General features: G+C 43.1%; 1 protein-coding gene across 1 annotated transcript in view; it reads left to right on the forward strand.

Moving 5' to 3' along the window:
- ROR2 (ROR family WNT receptor 2) overlaps positions 1-23,174 on the forward strand; it is a 243,156-nt gene that overhangs the window by 189,668 nt on the left and 30,314 nt on the right. Inside the window, exons 3-4 of the mRNA XM_090273969.1 lie at positions 12,286-12,573; positions 13,381-13,411. Of these exons, the coding sequence (XP_090130095.1) occupies positions 12,286-12,573; positions 13,381-13,411 (319 nt within the window). The remainder of the gene's footprint in view (positions 1-12,285; positions 12,574-13,380; positions 13,412-23,174) is intronic.

Raw genomic sequence — 23,174 nt, forward strand, 5'->3', positions numbered from 1 at the left:
CACCACCTGACTGATTTATTGACCTCTGAATACCCGCTGGGAAGAGCAGATCTCAGGGTCTCCTAGTCACCTGCCCTTCCAGACAGATTGTTTTGCTTCCTACCAATTAAAACCCTGTGACCTTATGACCCCTTGTAGATAAGCCTCTCTTTATCTCCTTCCCAGACCCTCAACCACCTAAGTAATCTGACCAAGTTGGTGTGTATGTGGGTGGTCAGTTGGGATAAAAATGAAGTTGCCAACCTCTGAGGCAGGAGTGCTGTCCCCGGGGCAGGTCCCTGTGCCTCTGGTATGTTTTCATCTGGACTCTGCTCCACTGTCCTGAGTGTAGGGTAAGCAGAGAGTTGGCGTGGGCAGTGGGAGAGAGAACTCATGGGAGGCAGAATTCATCAGCATCCCTTATGAAACTTCCTCTGCTGTGAGTAAGGATAACCCCTTGGGGTAACTAAAGGGGGAGACTTCTGTTCTCTCTGACATTGTCAAGTGCTGACCACATCCCTGTGCGTGATCAGCACCAGGCCTAGCTCCTCTCAGCCCATTTATTTGTGTCCACCAAGGTTTGAGACAGCTTTCGAGGAAGCCTTTGTGAGCCAAGGAAGAGCTAGCCGATGGGTAGTACAGACCCAACGTTTTGCACATAAGGGAAGTGAAGCCGAAAGGTTAAATGGCTAGCTGTGAATTAAACAGCAAAGGAAATAGCAGCATAATGCTTCATCTTCAGAGAGCTTCCTTTCCAGCCTTCATTTTGGCCAAAAATGGTACACCAAACTAACATGGCCACCCTGCCACTTAAATTACATACAAGTGCTTAGTCAGGTATTAGTCAAACATGTAAATGATTAGATGAACTTGAAAGACAAATGGAGAACTGCCTAGAAGCCAGGAACAGGAAGGGAACAGAACTATGCTGGGCTGGGCACCAGGGCAGGAACCACGAGGTGGTCCCACTTGGTTGGCAGCCTTAGAGAACAGCCCAGTTATCCTGGGAAAATGTTTACCTGAGGCAAAGGGTTGGACTCTGCATGTCTCATGCAGTTTTGAAATGGACTTCCCAGCAGTGACAGGTAGTATCATAGATGTGGACACATCTGTAGGAGCCAGAGAAGAAGGAGCACTAATAAGATATGAACACCTCAGCAAAGCTGGTGCAGGCAAAGGGCACCTGTCCATTTGTCAGGTCCTCTAATGCTCTGATGCTGGAATAGCCCCCAGAACATGAATGCTCCATTAGAGAGAATACCCAGGAGTAGGAACATCTTGAGTGAGATGACATAAAAAATACACTAAAGTTACTGATTTCAGGAGAAATAAAGGTTGGGACAAAAATCAAGTTTGGTTTTAGGAAAATGAAGGCATTTACATTTCTTGTACCCTAATACAAGGCCTGTGAAATATCAGCCCTGCTATAGAAACTTTTCTGCTAGGATCAGTTGCATTGGAGTCTTGGGTTTTAACATCAAGCTGGAAGGGAACTCATGGGGTCTGGAGAACAGAAATGTGGATGAGCCTCCTCAGAAAGCCAGGAGACCTGGAAGCTATAGTCCATTTCACCCATCAGCCCAGGGAGATGCCCAGACTGACACCAGGTAGGAGGCACAGACATTTTCCCCCTGAGAACTCAAACTTGGACCCACAGCTCAGGAAACCAAATCTACACAACTGCAATGTTGCAGGTGAATCCAGAGCCCCCAAGTTCACCTGGGGACTTGTTGCAGGAATCTAGTCTCCAACGCGTTCCCACATGAAAACCAGTCTGACAAGGAAAATTACAAAGCACACTCAGAAGCCCAGGGTAAGTGGCGAGTTAGCAACCAGCGAAGCCAGAAGGATTAAAATAAAGAAATAAAAAACAGTGGTGGATTTGAAAAGGAGCCAAAATGACCTGTGGACAAAATTACAGTCGATGAAATGAGAAACCTGATGGACAGGTTAAGGAGTAGATAGTGCATAGCTAAAGACAAAAAAGGATAGGGAACGTAGAAGGAGGTAAAGGGCACGAAGACTTGCATAGGAAGTTCAGCATGTATTTAGAGTGAGATTTCACAGGAGAAATAACAAGGAAGGGAGAAACAATATTTAATGAGATTTTGGTAGAGAATTGTATGCAATTGATGGAAATCATAAATCATCAGATATTAGAAATAGCACTAAGGGCCAAAGAGGCTAAAATGAAAATAAATTCACAAGGATACTTTCAAATGGCAAATAGAGAGGGGAGATATGAAAAGTAGCCCTTTTAAAAGGCGAAAGGTCAGGTTACCTACAAAGGATCAAGAACAGGCAGGACTTATATAATAGTAAGTGCAAAAATCAGAGGACACTAGCATAATTGCCAGTTTAGACTTCTGTGCCCAGGTAAACTGTTACTGAAGGGTAAAAGTAACAGGTATTTTTTTTGACCAAGACTTAGTGTTTCAACCTCAGTGCTTTACCTGGAGATGGAATGTCAGTTGGAAAGAGTTTAGTTGTACCAGGAGGAAGGAATGAGAGCAAGTAGTGTTGACAAGTAAACAAATTGGTAAACAGATCAGCAAATCTAAATGACCCTGTGTAGTAAAAGCAATAATAATGACCATGGGGCTTAAAAATGGAGTGGAGCTAAACATTGGGAAGCATTAACTCAAAGCCGTAATGATAGGAAATAGGAAAGGAGAATCAAGAGACAAAATAAAAACATTAAAAACTTACAGATTACCACGTAGACTGATAAATTAACATGTTAAGTTATATGTTTATAAGGTTCATTTGTGTTAAATAATCAAAAATGATTTAAGAATTAAAAACAAAAGAGTAGGATTGTATTAATACAAAAGTACTCTGAGGTAATTACATTAATGCCAAGTAAAATGATCTTTTAGACAAAAGCTTTACATGGTAATATAAAGACCAGATGAAGTAATAAATCTGAAGTTTGTTGTTTCCAGCAACTCAACCTGACAGAATTACTCATAGGTATTTGATAACTATGGAATCAGTTGGCATATCTCATTGAAACTAATAGATAAGCATATTAAAAATTTGAATAACACAATTAACAAGCTTAATCTAATGGGCAAGGTCTGTCCAGAAAGCATCCAGCCATGTAATATGAAAAATAGAGACATTGATTGAAGAAGATACAAGATACAAGATACAAGAAACATTGTACATAGGACATTGATGCCTCAGTCCCCTTCAAAGTAGGCACCTTGGGACCTCACACAGTTCTCCCAGTCGCCATCAGCTGCTCTGTCATCTTTTCCTGAATCTCACCAGTGGTCTGAAATCTCGACCCTTTCAAAGGTGATTTCAGTTTGGGGAAACGCCAGAAGTCGCAGGGCACCAAATCTGAACTGTAGAGGGGCTGAATCACCTGGGTGATTTAATGTTTTGCCAAAAAACTACATGAGACATGATGCATGAACAAGCATGTTGTCATGACAAAGCTACCAATCACCAGTTCCCATAGCTGCAGGCTTCTGAATCATCTGATAGTTTCTGTGGAGGAATGTTCAAGCCTAATGCAAAATTTGATGCAGATTCGTTGCTCTACTTGCTCAGTCATTTGGAATGCGACAGCCACACAGTCCTCATGATCACTCAATGGCATCTACCACCCCCACTGACTAGTACAATGAAGTTGTCATTGTTCACATATGCTCATTCCAGTCCACTCTTTGGCTGCCAGGTTACATCAAGGTCGTGGAAAGGGTTCTCATTTTATTAACAATGGTTGGACTTTTTCTGGACAGACCTAGTATAACGCCTGCACTGAGCAATTATAGAGAAAACACATTCTTACCAGTCAAATGTGGACCATTTACAGGAATTGATGCTGCAGTACACTCTAAGCAGATCTGAGTGGTATCAGAATCACCATCACACAGGCTATGTTCTGTGACAATAGTGCAATTGTGGCACACTTTTAATAACTCACAGCTACAAGAAGAAATTATAATATAAATTGCAAGGTATTTGGGTCTGACCAACCATATGTAGAGTAAATAAACTGATTTATTGGATGGCTAAAGAAGACATTGAAGTGAGCCCTGGCAGGGTGGCTTGGTTTGTTGGAGCATCATCCCATGCACCAAAAGGTTGCAGGTTTGATCCCTGCCTGGTCAGGGCACAGGCGGGAGGCAACCAATCAATGTTTCTCACATCAACATCTCTCTTTCTCTCTCTCTCTCCACCTCAAAAAAAATCAATAAACATATCCTTGGGGGTGAGGATTTTTAAAAAAGAAGAAGTTGAAGGTAAATTTCACATTTCGGGTATACAATAGAAAAGGAAAAGGATAGAAAATTCATTAAGTGCAGAAGTTAGAAAAAGAGCAGCAGTACCAACATTTGAACAGACAGTACGGAAGGAAAGTGCCAGTGGCCAAAACCTTCCAAGAGATGTTCAAGCTGATGAGGAATTCTCAAGATAACAGCGTGTTTGTCAAACTGGCAGAGACTTTAAAGCCCCAAAACTCCAAATGTTGGCAAGGTGGTGGGACAGCACTTGCAACAGAGACATTATTAGTGGAGTACAAATGGTTTCAAGCACTTTGCGACCTAGAGGAACGAAAGATTTCACGGCCCTCTGAGTTAGCACTCCTGCTTTCAAGATACTTTTGCATATGTACAGGATGAACCATATATTACAGGTAGTCATTAAGCACTTGTTTGTACCAGCAAAAATGTGGAAACAGCTTACTGACTCTCCATTGGAAAAAGAATAAAGAAATTGTGGTTTATTTGTGCAGTGGAATATCATACAGTAATTAAAACAAGTGAACTACATCAACATAGATAAATCCAAAGCTGACTTTGAGTGAAAAAACATAAAACAATTTGCAAAGATGTTCTTCAGAGAAAAATTTTTAAACTGTCAGGTAATACAAATATGCATTGAAATAGTGGGTACCAGTTCTCTAAGAAGGAGGGAGAAATACAGGGAGTCTGGGCTTTAGTTGCATTGCAGAACGTTTAATTTTTTTAAGTGTTGTTAAGTCAAATACGGTAAAATGTTAGCATAAGATCTTGATGTTGTATACATGGATACTATTATATTAATTTCTGTATTCTGTATGTTTGCAACATTTCAGTATTAAAAAAATCAGAATTGCTGTTGAACAAAAACACTTTGGCAAAAGGACATATGAGCAGTATGAATTTTGAAAGTAAAAAGGCTATATTATTGTTATTTGAAGAAGCTACCTCTATAGAAAGTCTAAGACAACTCAGAAACTATTATAGCTAATAAGATAGTTCAATAAAGCGACAAGATAAAAGAAAAGTATACGTGATGGACTGAACGGTAGGCTCCCAAAGATGCTCCTGTCCTAATCCCTGAAACCTGTGAATATGTCACCTTTCCTGACATAGGGACTTTGCAAATGGGATTAAACTAAGAATTTTGAGATGGGAAATGATCCTAGATGATCCGGGTGGGCCTAGGGTATTCACAGAAGTCCTTAAAGAGGTGGCAGGAGGGTCAGAATCACTGGTTGGAGGTGTGATGAGAAGCAGAGGTTGGAGTGATGCAAAGAGGGCTTCAGGAGCCAGAGCAGGTGGTGGCCTCCAGGGACAGGAAAGCCTCGAAAAGAGACTCTCGCGGAGCCTCCAGAAGGCACACATCCCTGCAACACTTTGATTTGAGGACTCTGACCTCCAGAGCTATAAGATAAATGTGTGTTGCCTTACACTACTAAGTTTGTGTTAATTTGTTACAGCAGCAATAAGAAATTAGTACTATATATAGACATGCAATAGTTTTTATATAAGCCTTAAACCACTTATATGGAAATAATAGAAATGAAACCAATTCACTCAATAGTAAGGAAAATTACCTAGTACCTAGAAAACTACCTAAAAATAAATGTGAAGATGTATTTGAAGATGATAAAGCTTTTCTGAAAATATGAGAAGGTCTTAATAGACACATAAACCTTGCTTTCTCAGTATTGTCAAGAAGACAGTTTTATACAAATCAACTGTAAAAGCATTTCTCTATCAACACCCAAATTTTTGTATCTTCACCTGAGGACATGCTAATTGATTTTAGAGAGGGGACGGGAGGGAGAGAAACACTGATGTGTGAGAGAAACATTGGTCAGTTGCCTCTCATATGCGCAACTGATTGAACCCGCATCCTAGGCATGTGCCCTGACCAGGAATCGAACCCCTGATCTTCTAGTTTATGGGACAGTACCCCAACGAACTGAGCCACAATGCCCAGGGCAACACCCCAATTTTTAAATGAAACTTATCAGGATTGTTCTAAATTGAATGTGAGAAACTAGCCCCAAAAAGTAACATTTGTTATTCTTGATGTCTAAATATATTTTAATCACCCTAATTGAACAAATATGACTTTGTTACAGCAACAGGCCAAGCTCAGTGGAGTGGGGGCGGGGTCAGAAACACATGGAATTTGTTTAAGATGGGGCAGCCAGAGGAACACCATCTGTGAGGGTGACCTTCTGGCAGAGATTTGCCCCTTGAGAAATAGGAAGCTCTGAGACGAGGTTTTCTCAGCAGACTCTGCAATGAGGGGCCAGCTGGGTGTGTTTTAGGAAGAGCAGGGACCCTCCCTTCCAGTGGGGGAAAGTAAGGGAAGGGTAGAGAATGTTCCAGAAGCAAGATACCATGGATATAAGTTATCTTTTCTTTGTATCTATCTTCCTGCTTTCTTCCTGACCTACCTAGGGTGGGAGCAATGAATTTATGAAGTTATCATATTAACCTATGGTTTTGGTCTCTCTGAGTGTCCAGCAGAACATAAAGGAAGTTGATTCAAGGCCCACATTGGGGCATGGGTGCCATCAATGGAGTTTCTGTCTTGTCCATTCCTAGCGGGGGAGGCCTTCTCTATGTCATTGCATCCAGAGCCACCCAGGGATAGGTGCTGGCCACTGAGAATCATGCTTTTTAGTCCTGGCGGTCCCCTCCACTGCTGCCTCTTCTCAGTGTTGTCTGGTCTGCTTTGAGTTCATTCTTATATGGCTTGGGTGCATTGAAGCTACAGCTTCTTTCTCCTCAGCCCTTTGGAGCAGGGTTTACAACATTGAGTAGGGTTGACACCAGGCTCTGTGCCCAAGCAGAGGGCAGGGCAGGCAGGAGTACATCCTCCTTGTCTACACTTCTCAAAAAGGAGCCTTCTTGGGGACACTGAAAGCCTCAGGCTTAACGGTTGCCAACTGCTCAATCAAGGGTGTAGAAGAAGCTGCTAAAGGGAACGAGGGAAACACTGAAGAAGAAGTCCATGTTTCCATACCCTTCTGATGTAAAAATATATATATTCTTACAAAGTAGATACTGAGGGTCTGTTTACTGTAATTAGACAGTCCCCGTTTCTTCCCAGGTTCCCTTCTAAGTGGTACAAATCCTCTTTCCTGACCACTCCCCTTCCTTTCTCCCTTTCTAGACAAATGTCTCTTCCATGTCAAAGAAGAATCCTTCTATACTTTTCAAGATATTTAACTGATCAGTGGAGATGTCCCAAGTTGATGTATTCAGATGCCCTAAAAATGGAGGGAGTTGGTGGCAGAAAGACTCTGGAACCAGCCTTCCAATCGATGAGATGACAATTAGAAGAGACCACGGTGTCCTGGACCTCAGAACAGAACTCCTTTTAGATTTTGCTAGTCATCTCAGAGACCCAGACCCTTACACCCTCCCTTTACCTGAAGCATTGCATGTGTCTGCTGGGAAGCCATGGTCTGTCATATGTACAGATGAGAATTATAACTAAACTTAATGCCAAGAGGAAGAGATTGTTGTGACTTTAATAGCTCATTTGCTATTTTATATTCCCTAATGTGTCTTTAGTGTCACAAAGACCTTTCAGAAGCATTTGAATATTAAGCAACTGGAAAGTACTTCATATGAAACCCTGATTAAGGTAGCCTGTGGCCAGAACACAGTGCAGTGATGTGTTTGCCATACTCTTATCAGAGTAACCACTTAAAACTGCCAAATCAGAGTTGATGTTGTGTTTAAAAATGCAGGTTCTAGTGCAGGATGGCCCTGGCTGGTTTAGCTCAGTGGATTGAGCGTCGGCCTGCGAGCTAAGTGTCGCTGGTTCGATCTTCCAGTCAGGGCACATCAGAGAAGGAAAACTCTGACTCCAAAAAACCTCTGCTGCCTTGCGGCATACCTCTTCAGGGGAAAGGCTAAGGGAGTAAACCCTGACAGAAAATCCGGAGCCGGAGTCCCTAAGGCGGTTCGACGTTGTAGTCAACACCGGCAACTCCTGCGGCGCACCTGAAGCCAAGCTGTATTGACTCCGTCTTTCCCTTGGACCCTTCAGCTGCGAAGAGAGGGGGGGTCTGCTGCATGGGCAACAGCAGACCCTCCATATCACCCTGCCCAGGCTCTGTAGCTTCAGCGTCATCACAAGATGTCGATTCAACACGGGAGGAGACAGATACCGTGTCACTCCCGAGTCGGACTGCACAGCCATTCTCGGAGGTGCAGATAGACTCTTAAGAAGCTACACCATCGTCTCTCGAGACGGACGGCTGCCGACGACGACGAGTGCAGGAACTTCAGGCACACAGTTCTTCCCAAGTTGAGCTGGTTCAGTTGAGTTAATGAAGAGTGTTCATCCAGATGTCACCCTACTTGATTTAGAATATCCTTTCAGGGGGTTGTCATTGACATTTCAGTTACCTTCCAGTTTTGTGTCATCCATAAGAATTCTCTTCGACATGTTAATTCAGTGCATTGAGAAAAGGGTTGACCTAGAAGGAATCAAGGCAGAATCTAATGACATTAATTATTAACATAATAGCCATAAATAATAATCAGTGTGAATTAGTAACACCTCTCCAGACAGATATCTATCCAGTCTCCCTTATGAAGGAAAACTGTCCCTTCATCTTGGAACCCACAGCCTCCCATCCCCTCAGCTACCTTGAGTCACCCAGTGTGGAGGGAGAGGGAGTCCATTACCCATCCGGTGAAACTTAGCCCAAGGATCTACTAGAAATCCTGTAACTTTCTCTCCAGTTAAATCAGTAATAACAGAGATATGCCATCTTTCAGTCTTCCAACTTTATTGTTTAAAAAAGAATTAGGGATCAACCAGAAATCAAGCCAGAAGATTCAGAACATGAATATGTTTTAGTTATTTTCAGATTAAGCTATCTCAGTTTTGAATTCTGAAGTGAGTTCATCTCCTGATGATTGATTGTCTTGTCTGTCTAGACTTCTTTGTTTTTTATGTGTTATGGAATTGTAGCATGCATGTTTTATGTCAAGAGAGAGTAATCCCATGACCCTGACCTACACTATAAACACACATGAGCACACACACTACACACACACTCCTCTCCTCTGCTGCCTGCCTCACTTCCTCTTGTATCCATGGAATAGGTTGCAGCTGAGGCCAGGGCAGCGTTTCCAGCCCTGTTCTCTGTATTCTGGGTAATTCCCTGTAGAGTGTGAGCCCAGCATGCTTTCTTTCTGCTTCTGACCTGGGTGCAGTGGGATGGAGCTGTCAGCACCACTCAGCCTTATCGTTCTTGTTCTGGTTAGGCCAGTGATGAGCTTGTGTTTGAGGACATCTCTGTGGTGGGTAAGGAGGGAGGATGGGTTTTCTGAGCATGAATTTACATCATAAATTAGTGAGATTAGATCTACTTCCGGCCAAGATGGAGGCTTAGACGGACACGCTAGGTCTCCCTCTACAACTATACAGGAATACAACTACTTCAAAACAAAGGATAACTAGAAATTCCAGAAAATAAAACTACACGGAAGTCCAACATATGAAGTTATAAACCAACGGTGCCATTTGGGCAGGTAAGAGTTAAAGTGGGCAGTGCTGTTTGCGGTCGCACCCAGAGCGGCGGGCGGCGAGGAGTCCCGGTGGCCAAGCCCCTGGCCTGGCGGTGCGCGACCCGGCGAGGAGTCCCGGTGGCCAAGTCCCTGGGGGTGCGCGACTCCGGAGCTGGGGAGAGCGGCTACGCAAGCCCCTGGCGGTGCGCGACCCCGGCGAGGAGTCCCGGAGGCCAAGTCCCTGGCGGTGCGCGACCCCGGCGAGGAGTCCCGGAGGCCAAGTCCCTGGCGGTGCGCGACCCCGGCGAGGAGTCCCGGAGGCCAAGTCCCGGGCGGTGCGCGACTCCGGAGCTGGGGAGAGCGGCCGCCGCATCGCCTTGAACAGTGAGGCCCAGGGGGGAGGGAGGACGGATCCCGGTCTCCTAGCTGAATAACTGTGTGAATCCATCTTGGACCCCCGCCCCCACAGAAAGCACCACAGGGCTGCAAAATAGGTCGCGGACAAGCAGGCGCCGGTCGCTAATTTGTGACGCGTACGCAGGCACTGCCCCCACAGCCAGCCCAAGAAAACAAAAAGCAACTGTCAAAATGAGGCAGGCAACTTTAGAAATACCGGTAACACAACTCACCAGGCAGCAGATAGAGAACCTGACAGATGAACAGATAAGAAACCTGTCAGAGGCTCAGTTCTGGGCCATTGTTATCAGGTGGCTTACAGAATTCACAAAAGAGCAGGAAAAAGATATGAAAGAAGCGAAAAACTTTCATAACGAAAGGAACAAAACCGCATACGAGATAGAAGGAAAGGAAATAAAATCCAGAGTTCATTTCAACAAACTGGAATTTGGAGAAGGAACAAGCAGTCAACCAATGCAGAGAGAGGAAATGGGAAGCAACAACGAAAGGATCAGAAACCTCTGGGACAGCTATAAAAGGCCCAACATAAGAATCATTGGTTTGCCAGAGAATGAGGAAGATGAACTAGAACTTGAAAAATTGAGTGAAAATATAATAAAGGAGAACTTCCCAGACTTGGGAAAGGGAATAGACCTGCAGGTCCAGGAAGCAAGGAGAGTTCCCAAGAGACTGGACCCAGGGAGAACCACTCCAAGACACATTATAATCAAAATGTCAAAAATTAAAGATAAAGAGAGAATCTTAAAAGCAGCAAGAGAGAAGAAAAGAATTATGTACAAAGGGGTCCCAATTAGACTATCAGCTGACTTCTCAAGGGAAACCCTACAGGCAAGAAGAAACTGGCAAGAAATATTCAAAGTAATGAAAATCCAAAACCTACAACCACGAATACTCTATCCAGCGAAATTGTCATTCAGAATAGAAGGACAGAGAAAGTGTTTCCAGGACAAAATAAAACTGAAAGAGTTCATTAGATCCAAACCACTGTTATATGAGATGTTAAAGGGACTGGTTTAAAAAAAAAACAGAAGCTAGGGAGATGAAACAAAGGCAAACTAAATAGGCAACGAGAGGGAAAGAGGAACTGTGGGTACGGGAAGCATATTGGGGGGAGGTCAACAGGGAGGGGGAATGGGGAAAGGGAGGGAGATGATATAGGAATTGGGGATCATGGTAGGAGGGAATGGAATAGACGGAGAGAGGTTGGGAGGAACTGTATGCACAACTAATGGACATAATCTAAAAGGGGGGGACAACTGGAGGGAGGGGGGCCACCGGGTGGAGGGGAGCAGAGGGAAGGGAAATTGGCACAAATGTAATAATTTAATCAATAAAACACATTAAATCATTTAAAAAAAAATAAATAAATTAGTGAGATTAGGTTAGATTTAGAGCTTAAAAAGAGAAGTATAGTCAACCCTTTTAATTTGTGGATTTCATGTTAGTGAGTTTGCCTATTGCCTAACCTGTGTTTGTAACCCCACATCCACCCTCATGCACATTTGTGGGTCACTCGCAGACATCCCAAAGTGGGAATTTGTATTTCCAGCCGCGTGCACTCCTGCTGAGGTTGAAGGAAGTGACACTCTGCCTGCCTGTTTCAGCTCACACCGTGAACCAGGTGTCCTTTCCATGGTCTGTAGTCCCATGATTTCACATTTTGTTGGTGATTTCGCTGTTTGAAATGCTGGACACTGGTGCTGAAGTGTGTTTCAGATCCCTAAGTGCAGAGGGCTGTGACATGCCTTGTCAAGAAAACACATGAGCTGGATATATGTCCTTCAGGTAGAGCTCCAGTGCTGTGGGCTGTGAGCATGTCAGTGAGTCAACAATACATATTAAATAAGGTATTTTTACACAGAAACACACATAAAACAAGATTAGGTATTGTTCGGTTGATGAAAATGCTCTGCCCACAGGCTCAGTTACAGCAGTGGTTCTGTATTCCCTAATTCAGTGTTCTTGCAACATTCTAGAACACAGTTACTGCCAATAACAGGACTGGACAATATGTATGAGAGAAATTGAAGCTTCCCCTAGGAGCTCCCAGAAGAAGACCAGGTGGTCCTTTCTTCAGCTCTTGCTGAAGTTTGCTCTTATGAGACACTCTCCATTGCAGGTTATTTTCTCAACTTTCTGGAGCCAGTGAACAATATCACCATAGTCCAAGGCCAGACTGCAATTCTGCACTGCAAGGTGGCTGGCAACCCGTCCCCCAGTGTGCGGTGGCTGAAGAACGATGCCCCAGTCGTGCAGGAGCCCCGGCGTGTCATCATCCGGAAGACGGAGTATGGCTCTCGGCTGCGCATCCAGGACCTAGACACGACAGACACTGGTTACTACCAGTGCGTGGCCACCAATGGGATGAAAACCATAACTGCCACCGGCGTCCTATTTGTACGGCTTGGTGAGTGGGTATAGCTTGGGCCTGCCCATTTGCAGCTAGGGAGCTTCACGGCCACTGAGTGGGAGATTAACTTGCAGTTTGAAATTGCACACATACACACCAGCAGAGAGGAAATGAATAAAGCTGTTCCCTGAGGCCTTCCCCATTATGCATGGGGCCCACCTTACTCTGCTTCCCATTCAACTAGTAAGAAAAGCAGAGGGGCACAGAGGACACACTGGATGCAGAACACAATCCCAGGCATAAAGGTGAGCTGTGAGATTTATCAGGCAGGTCCTATGTCACAAAGTCATGCTGCACACACAGCCTGGGGGGCCCCGTAGGCCCAAACACCTACCCAGCTCACTGACACTTGGCCCAGCTGAGAGGAGGGATAAACAGCCAGCATGATGACAGTTCTGTACTCCTGGCTTGTTAAATAGCAGGAAGGAATGTGTCCCCCTTTCATCCCAGTTGTGGAAGGTCCCTGCAATGCCCCAGCCTGTCACACAAACCTTATGCCACTCTGTCACTAATTGGTAAGATAGATCTTATGAATCATGGTTAGATGACAAGAGAGAAAGAGAAAAACTACAGTAATATGTCCAAATATTTCTGCCTAAACAGAAAGTGCCCCTCCATGCGTTGTGGTTTCCCTGTCCCTGGCACAGCAACCTGGGCAGGGGCAGAGTCCGGCCAAGGACAGCTTACCACGCAGGAGCGCCCTGGCTGCGGCCACTTTCACCAGTGGCTGGATTGGAAAAAAGTTTGGTTCCAAATTATGAAGTATTATTAACATGTCCTTTTTTTTTCTTTCTTTCTTTTTAGGTCCAACACACAGCCCAAATCATAATTTTCAGTAAGTATCTGTTTTCCTTAAATCATTTTCTCATGTTCTGAGGATTTCCATTATGTAAGAATTCAGGTTTTAAATCCAGCTCACACATCTTTGCCGAATTTGCTGGAAGTTGGCTGAACTTCACACAAGAATGACAATGCATTTGCTGTGGGCTAGAAAACAATTCTATTTTCCAGTTAGTATTAGGAAAAATGTCATGAAAACAGACATTGCTAGTGCCTTTCATCTATTGTGACCTTCCAGACAGGCACCTGGACCAGTTTGCCAGGGACACTGGCACATAGTATCCAAGCACATTGGGAACCTGAAGTCCTAGCACCACCCATGGCCATAGGCAGACTTTCAGACCAACTTCACCCATAAGGAAATTGAGGCTCTGAGCCTGGCTCAGGGTCTTCATTGACCTGTGAACTCAGTCCTCTGTTCCTGGGTCAATCTTTTCAGCATGCCCATCCATTGTAGGAAGATTCCCTACTGGACCTGACACGTTGACATGTTCTTGTCGTGTGCCTGAGAATTTTTAGTACCTGTGTTTGAGGTTGGATTGGCAGTTGGATTCCTCATTTCCTATCATACATATCAGAGAACCATAGCTTCACCTCCAGTGTTCTAAAGTGACCCAGGTGCTGTGTTGGCTAGCTGAGCAGTGTTTGCACATCCCTGTGCCCTGGTGCCTCATACACACTGGCCACTGGGGCATGACACGGTACGGCATGGCACAGTGAGGTGCTGGGCCCTCTGAACACACAGCAGGCGCCTCTTACACAAGGTAGATTTTTGGGAATGTTCTGTGTTCAGCAAATGTGCTGAAGCATTCCTCTTTAGCAATCATTCATGAGTGTAATGAGGAATGAAGAAGCTGCATAAAGGGAACACCTATAAGGCTTTAGAAAAGATACGTCATTTCAAATGAATTATTATTGTCTTTTCTATCATATAATTTATTTATATCATAATTTATATACTTTACAAAAACATATAACAAACATACAATATATTAGAGTATATAAATACCATAATTTATGTATTATAATGTAATTTAAATATATGAATATTAAATATATTTATATATTTAAATTTTATATAAAAATTTAACTGTTTTTGCATTTATTTTTTTCTTATTTTTAATTATGGGTTAAATCAACACATTTGTGCAAATAATTCAGGAAGCTCTGTGCCCCAGGGTCCTGCATTGTCACGTGGGTGGGCTGGATCAGGGCCTTTCTCAGTTTTGAGATATATAGTACCTCACTTTTACTCACTTTTTTACATAAATGATATTATACTGGACACGTTTAACTACAGTGTCAGTACATATAAAATTCCCAGAATAGTCTTTCTTTCTCTCCATCCTCAAAGTGCGTGACTCTTCCTGCAGTATCAAGAATTTCTGTGGCTCCTCTGCCCTCTGTGGCCTCCCTGTCTGTGACCCAGGACTGGTAGACAGTTTCTTGAGGGGCATTCTGAAGAGTAGAGCAGGGAGGGACACACACGGGTGTGGCTTCCCTGCCCATTTCTCCTTGTCTCCAAAATGATCCCCAGATCTGTTCATTTTGCTGCTCTGAAGAAGGAGAGCTGTACTGACTGCCTTGCTCCCCCATCACCGTCACCTCTGCGGCTTGTGGGTGGGCATAGATGTTTCCTGGCACTTCTGGTTTCTCTTTGCCAACTGCCTGTTCATAGCCCTTGCCCATTGTCCTGATATCGTTTCTTAATGATTTTTAATAATTGCATGTCTTATTTCATGATAACATAGAAATTTAAATTATTTGTCAATAATTGTGTCGGTTTTTATGTGTCTTATTAAAAAACACCTTAGTTTTCTTGAAATATTCTGACAGTATTTTGATTGGAATTGCAATGAATTTTTTAGATAAATTTGGGAAAATTAATATATAATTGAATTGTCAAGGAGCACTTTCTTCATGCTTTAAGATACCCTTTTTTGCTAACATTTATGAAAAATTTCACACATATGGAAAAGTAGAAAGAATTTTATATTATATATCCATTCCATACACCCACCAACCAGACTCTACCATTTACATTAATTACACTGTGCTGACTTTATTGCTTCTCTTTCCATCCCTCTCCACCCATCAATCTGTCCTTCTCTCTCTTTTTATTCATTTCACAAGTTGCAGATTCTTGTACACTTATTCTGAAATTTTTCAGCATGGAAATCATGAACAAGAGTTCGATATCTGTATATTCTTGTTTCTTTTTGAGTTAACAATGAAAAGCACAGATCTTAAGTATTCCATGAATACGATTCAACAAATGCAAAGCCCTCTGCAGTCCAAACCCCTGTCCAGGCACAGAACATTCCTCTCACTCTCTAAAGTTATGTCAGAGAACTTCCTAGTCCACTAGTCCACTCCCCTCCTCCCCTGGCAACCACTGTTCTGATTTTTTTTCTACAGTGGGTTAGTTTTAGGTATTTTAGAATTTCATAGAGATGAAACCCTACAGCACATAGTCACTTGGCTTCCTTCACTTGGCTTTGTCTTTGAGATTCACCATGTGTATCAGCAGGTCACTGCTTTTGCTGCTGAATAGTTGTATGACTGCCTGTTGGTGAATCCATGCTCCTGTTGATGGGCTTCTGAGCGGGCTGCATCTTTTCTCTATTATGAATAAACTGTGATAGATTTTTCAAGCATGTGTTTTGGGACATATATTTTTATTTCTTCTAGGTAAATATCTGGGGCTAGAATCGCTGGCTTATAGGGTCTGTGTATGTTGATTTTGTAAGAAATACCTGACCTTCTCCTGAGGGGATGGGAGTACTCTGGTCACTGCATGCATTCACCAACATTTGCTGGTCAGTCTTTTTAACTTGAGCCTTTCTGGTATGTATTATTCATGGGATACTTAAGATTTATGAATTTCATTCAAGTGATCTTTATGTCATACTGATATCTTGAAAAAGTAATTTGTATTAGTCATTTTAAAATTTTCAAACAAATGCATTTAATATTATAAAGTTGCCTCTAAATGCCATTTTGGCTACATCTTTCTTTTCCATCTCTGGGCACAGGCACATAAGCTTTTATTTTTTCAGATTTTTTGTTGCACTGTTATCAGTGAATTTAGTATATATTTTACTTTTGATAATTTGTTAAGGTTTTCTTTGTGAACAGTTAGATATGGTCAGTTTTTGTGACTGTGTACTATCATTTCAACAAATGAGTGTTTTTTTTTTTTATTTTGGTTTTTCAATTACAGTTGTCCCCTTTTCCCCTAATTTCTCTCCCCCACCCAACCCACCCCCTCTCCCGCAATCATATCCCTCCCCATTGTCCTTGTCCATGAGTCTTTTATATATGTTCTTTGACTAAACACTTCTCTTACTTATCCCCCTTCTCTCCCTCTCCCCTCCCCCCTATTGACTGCTATTCTACTCTTTGTTCTATTCAGTTCCTTTGTGTTGTTCTTTAGTTTCCTATATTAGGTGATATCATATGGTATTTTTCTGTCTTTGCCTGGCTTATTTCACTAAGCATAATTCTCTCTAGTTCCATCCATGTTGTTGCAAATGGCAGGAGTTCCTTCTTTCTTTCTGCTGCATAGTATTCCATTGTGTAAATGTACCACAGTTTTTTGATCCACTCATCTGCAGATGGGCACTTAGGTTGTTTCCAGCACTTAGCTATTGTAAACAGTGCTGCAATGAGCATAGGGGTGCATAAGTTCTTTTGAATTGGTGTTTCAAGAATCTTCAGGTATAATCCTAGTAGTGGAGTCGCTGGTTCAAAAGGCAGTTCCATTTTTAATCTTTTGAGGTAATTCCATACTGTTTTCCATAGTGGCTGCACCAGTCTGCATTCCCACCAACAGTGCAGTAGGGTTCCCGTTTCTCCACATCCTCGCCAGCACTTGTTGTTTGTTGATTTGTTGATGATGGCCATTCTGACTGGTGTGAGGTGGTATCTCATTGTGGTTTTTATTTGCATCTCCCTGATGGCTAATGATGTTGAGCATTTTTTCATGTGTCTATGGACCTTCTGTATGTCCTCTTTGGAGAAGTGTTTGTTCAGGTCCTTTGCCCATTTTTTAATTGGGTTGTTTGTTTTCTTGATGTTGAGTCGTATCAGCTCTTTATATATTTTGGAAATCAGTCCCCTGTCTGTGATGTCATTGGCAAATATGTTTTCCCATATGGTTGGTTTCCTTTTCATCTTGCTGATGTTTTCTTTTGCTGAGCAGAAAACTCTTTAGTTTGATGTAATCCCATTTATTTATTTTTTCCTTTATTTCTCTTGCTTTAGGAGATGTATCCGTGAAGAGATTGTTACGTGACATATCTGATATTTTCTTGCCTATGTTTTCCTCTAGGACAAATGAGTGTTTTCTGATGTTTTTTTCAAATGAGTGTTTTCTGATGGGGCCACACATATCTTGATTTATATATTGGATCACATATGTTAAGTGTGTTATTTAAAATGTCTGGATTTTTTTTTTTGTCCACACAGATTACATACTCATTCTGGAGTTGCCAATTTCTATCAGTTTTTTGTTTTTTAAATTTGTGTGTGTTCTTAAATGAGTATAGGTTCGAAGTAGTACAGCTTTTGTTTGTTTTATTTTGAAGTCCCCATTAATTTTTTCCCCTGAGTTTTGTTTGCAGATAATAACATCGCTGCACCAGCTATTTCTTCGTTTGTGTTTGCTACAAACCTCTTTTACTATTCCTGTCCTATCTTTTTCCTAACCTTTTGGTATTCTGTTTTATGTAGGTCTCTTGTAAATAGCATGTAAGTGCATTTTTTGGAGGTTGGTAAAGAGGGTTTTCCAGTTTGCAAGGTCATGTAAATACATGTAAGCTATGTTCATTTTAACAAACATACAGCATTCCATTGTGTGAGTCAGTCCCACTTTAATCATCCATGTACCTGCTGAGTGAAGAAGGGCAGTTGTCCCACTGACACAGACCATCTTATGTGAACATATGTCTGCCTCCTTGTCCTTGTGGCCCAGAGCCCTCTGGTGATAGAGATCTGGGCCTGGAGTTGCAGGTGCATCTCCCACCTGCAGTGGGTTTCACTCACAAGTGGACAAGGAATCCATAGTCCCTCCAGCAGAGCACCAGTTCTCATTTCCCATGTTTTCCAACATGTGCTATTAGCAGAACTTCAAGTTTTGCCAATAGTAATTTATAGTAAATTTACATTAGACTTGACCTATAAATAGTGAAGTTGAACATTATTTTTGTTGGTTTCATAGCCACTGAATTGCCCATTCATGTAGTTTATCCTCCTTGTTTGAGGATTTCATACCTGCAAATTCTGTTCCTCACTGAAATTTCTTCGTAACCCCAAAATCAATACTCGGTATTTTCACAGTCACTTGTGCACATGTGTAGAACAGTTACCCCAAGGTACATGGTCCCAGCTGAGATATGCCTTCTTGTTGGAGCCTCTTACTACCAACAAGTATCCTTTTTGAGGTCTGTTTACATTTTATGCTTTTTATTGGTGATTTTGCTGTTGAAATGGCCCAGGCATGGTGCAACAGTGCTGCCTCATGATCCTTAGTGAGGAAGCTGGGATGTGTCTCCTGGAGGAAACATATGTTAGATGAGCTTCCTTCCTAAGCTTGGTGTTAATAAAACAAGAACAGAAACGCATGTAAAACAAGGTTATATATTGATCAGTTGGTGAAAATGTGATGACCATTTACAGTACACTTGTTTTTCCACAAGGAGCTAATTCAGTGTTTACAGCGACTTTATAGAAAATAACTACTACAGATAAGCAGAATGGACTGTATTTTGTTCATATTTCATTAGGATATTTGTCTTTCCCTTATTGATTTGCAAGAGCTTAAAAATATATTTTAGATATACTTTTTATATAGTTTTTACTCCATCTGAAATTGATTTTATGCTGGTATAAGCTGGGTTCTGTAATATGCTTCCATATCAATGGCCTAATGCAGCAATTCTCAACCTTCTTCATCTCATGACACACATAAACTAATTACTAACATTCTGAGGCACACCAAAAAATATATTCTATTTTTTACCAATCTGACAAAAAAAAAAAAAAAGAAAGGTATAATTTTGATTCATTCACACAGGACGGCTATTGTGGCTGTTGCAATTTTTTTATTTGACAATCTAAGGGTAAAGGGTCAGTGCCCCTGGCTAAATAATCAGGTACTGCATGTTTAAAAATGTACCCCCCAAGGATATAGGCTTAATTTAGTGGCTATTGGGGAAAGACAGGGAGGAGTTAGGACTGGTGAGCATATGGGGGTGGGCTTCTCAACCTGCTTTTTAATTTAGCGCTTGCTGCCTGGAGGTTAGGATGAGTGAAAACAGCTGTGGAAGTGAGAGGAGAGGAAAAGGAAAGATCACTGAATGGACACTTTCCTTAGGGAATAAAGCCAGGACCAGGATATGGGGCCTGGAGGTGGGGAAGGAAGGCACCCTTTATTTACTGAGGCTCAACCAAGGTCACTGCTTGATGCTGCTTCCCCAGCCCCCCTGCCCTGTCCCAGCTCCTGGCCCAGATGCCTGCCTTGCTAGCTCCTTCAACTGCCTGTGGAGAGGAGAGGGACGAAGATGTAGGGAATGGTGCCACCTCTGCTTCTGGGGCCCTTGCCTAGGAGAAGTGCTTACTCTGCCTACCCTGAAGTCCCAGCTAGAGTCAGTAGGTCAGGAAGGCAGCATGCAAGCGGGGGAACAGCTATGCCCATCACCACCACCTCTGACACTCTGCCCCTCCCTGGCTCCTTATGTGAGGTTGCAACACTTGGCTCCATCCTTGTGTATCTCGTCTTTGTTCCCATTCTCCCAATCTGGCCATCCTGCCAGCTGAGTGGATCACTGCAGTCCCTGTGTGAGTCAGTACAGCGCAGCTGCCTATGGCCATAGCCAGGGGAGGCCACTGTGGCCACGTGGAAGATATCCCTGACACTGCGCCCAGAGGACCAGAAGGAGCAATCCATGTAGGACACTGCCCGCACCTGCACTCTTGGCCAGTACAGTGCCCGGCTCATGTGTAACGGACAAGCCGCTGCTTGGACAGCTCCCTCAGTGTGACCAGGTAGTCCACATGTCTAGTTTTCAGCCAACCAACACAACCTTGGCACTGGGGCAAAACACCCAAGGCTTTCCTTGCCACTTCTTTAAGACACTATCCAGTGTTGCTGCTCAGGTAATGTTGAAGCAGATGAGCACAGCGTCTGAATCAGGATATGCCAGGGGCTGGACAATGGGGACATAACTCTGGGGGTAGGTGTCCTTGGAGATCCCCTGTAGCAGTGCCTCTTGCCTCACTCCATGTCCCCTACCGCCATGATATGCAGCAGCTGTCCTGTCCATCTGTGGTCCCAACTACGTGTTGGACCCCCACACCCCCCGCCCCCTGCCTCCTGTCCTGCAGAGCCCCGCATGTCCCAGACATCACTGACACCTCCCCAACCACTACAGCTCCAAGTGCAGCTGCTGGGCCCTGCACCAGCATCACAGGCTGGCACTGAGCTCCCACCCAGGCCAAGGGTCCCCCTCTGCTTCTCTCCCAGCACCTTAAAAATTCTAGCAGGACACCATTTGAAAATCGCTGGCCTAGTGCCTTGGGTACCATCTAATGAATACCCTTATTCGTAATCAATAAATTTACTATGCCCTCTGTCATGTGAAGTTTCTGTACATGCAGCTGTGCTTCTAGGCTGTTTTCATCCATTAGCTTCTGTACCTGGAATAATGCTACAATTTTCTAACAGCATAGCTTTATAATGCATCTTGCTATATACAGGTTGGGGCAAAAGTAGTTTTACAGTTCATATGGAAGATAATACAATAATTAATAAATAATAATTAAGAATAAACTGTGTACAAACAACTGTAAGCCTACTTTTGCAACACCATGTATACACAAATAGCCTTACCTACTACTATGGACTGAATTGTTGCTACCCCAAATTCATGTTTTGAAGCCTTAACCTCCCTCCTTCCCTTCCATGGGACTGTATTAGAGATAGGGCTTTTAAGGAGGTAATTAGGTTAAATGATGTAGGTCATAAGGGTGGGTCCCTGATCTGACAGGACTGGTGTCTTTACAAGAGGAAGAAATATCAGAGCTCGATCTCTCTCTCTCTCTCTCTCTCTCTCTCTGCGCCATGTGAGGAGACAGCAAGAAGGTGGCCACCTGAGATCGAGGAACTGAATAGACCAGAACTTTGATATTGAACTTCTCAGCTTCTTGAACTGTGAGAAATCAATATCTATTATTTAAGTCACCCTATATCTGGTATTTGTTAGGGCAGCGCGACCTGACTAGCACCTCTACCTTTTACTGTTTCATTTTTCTAAATTGTCTTGACCATTGTCTTTTACTCTCCCATATGAATTTTATCAGTTTGTATTTTCATTGGAATCGCATGGAAGTTCGGTTTTCCCATTTTTTCAGATACAGGGTGATGGTGTAGTTTTCATCCTTTCGACATATCACTATTATGTTACATAATTGAGTTCATATTGACTCACTTTACCGTTCTAGACTGACTGCACTAGGTCAAGTGAGTTATTCTTCAGTGCTGCACTCACCTGCTAACTGCTGGCGCATGACTTTATGCCCATATCTTGTAGCCCTAGGCACAAGCCCGTTGGTAGTTGTCTTTCTGATGGCATGACTTTTTCTCCCTATTGGCCATGATTGTGTTTCAGTGGACTAACCTCCACCTTCTTTATGATGTCTCAGGAAGTTACCCAAAACAAAGACAGGGAAAATCAATTGGCTTAAAACAGAATCATTCACAGCTCTCTGTTTTTGTCACTGGAATATCAGCAGATTATTCTAGGCTGTGACTCCTCTCGGGCCATTTCCTGAGAAAATGTACAGTAGTAGTTAAAGGCCTTTTGTTGTTGGTCTAGTGGTGTACTGTGAATTATAACATAGCCTTGGTTGATCTTGTGTGCTGTGCCTCAGCTTCAGGGCACACTGCTGTTGGTTCTGAAACTCGAACAGGAGAGATCGTGGTGACTCACCCCCTCCAAGCTCATCACCCTCCTTCCCAGCGCTGCCTCACAGCTCACAGGTCCACACACATGGACGCTGGCAGTGTGGTGCACATCAGTTTGTGTGTGTTGAGGGAGGTGGGGGATGGAAATCCTTGACAGTTAAAGGAGTTACTACCATTTACAATTGTTTTTTCTTTCACTCATTTACAGGGGGTGCAGTAAAGGAGGGTTGTATGTGGAGATCAAAAGCTTTAAGAATAGGCTGTTCCCCCACAAATGTAGGTTCAAAGACTGGGTTATAATAGCTTACTCAAGTAGTGTTTCAGTAATGCAAGGGGATTAATGCGAGGCTGTGCATTTCATTTTTATCTGCTCTTCTAAAAAGTGGTTCATTTTCACAACTACAGACCCCTGCATACACTGGTGTGGTAGCCTGCTGGCATGCCAGTGGGTGATGGGGGGTGTGATAGGGTGCTGGGCAGGGTACGCTCCCTGAAGCTTGAGCATCAGACTGTCCTGTTCCCTGTGGTTCTGTCCTGGGCCAGCCTCATGGCCTGCAGGTGCATGCATATATAATGTGCTCCAACAAACTACTACTTACAGGAAGTATATTGTGCTTTTGGACAGTTAAAAGTTATGTGAATCTGGGAAATTACCTTAGTTGGGACTGAATCCTGATCTCTTATTTTTTTACTTCACAGACTGTAGTAATTCCAAGGCTTCAGCCATTCTCCACTTGTGGTCATGACCCTGGAATCCCTTTTCCAGGTCTGATATGCATCACCTCCAGGCCCC

This window comes from Furipterus horrens, unplaced genomic scaffold (assembly GCF_987537825.1).
Source record: "Furipterus horrens unplaced genomic scaffold, mFurHor1.1.pri manual_scaffold_4, whole genome shotgun sequence".
NCBI lineage: Eukaryota > Metazoa > Chordata > Mammalia > Chiroptera > Furipteridae > Furipterus > Furipterus horrens.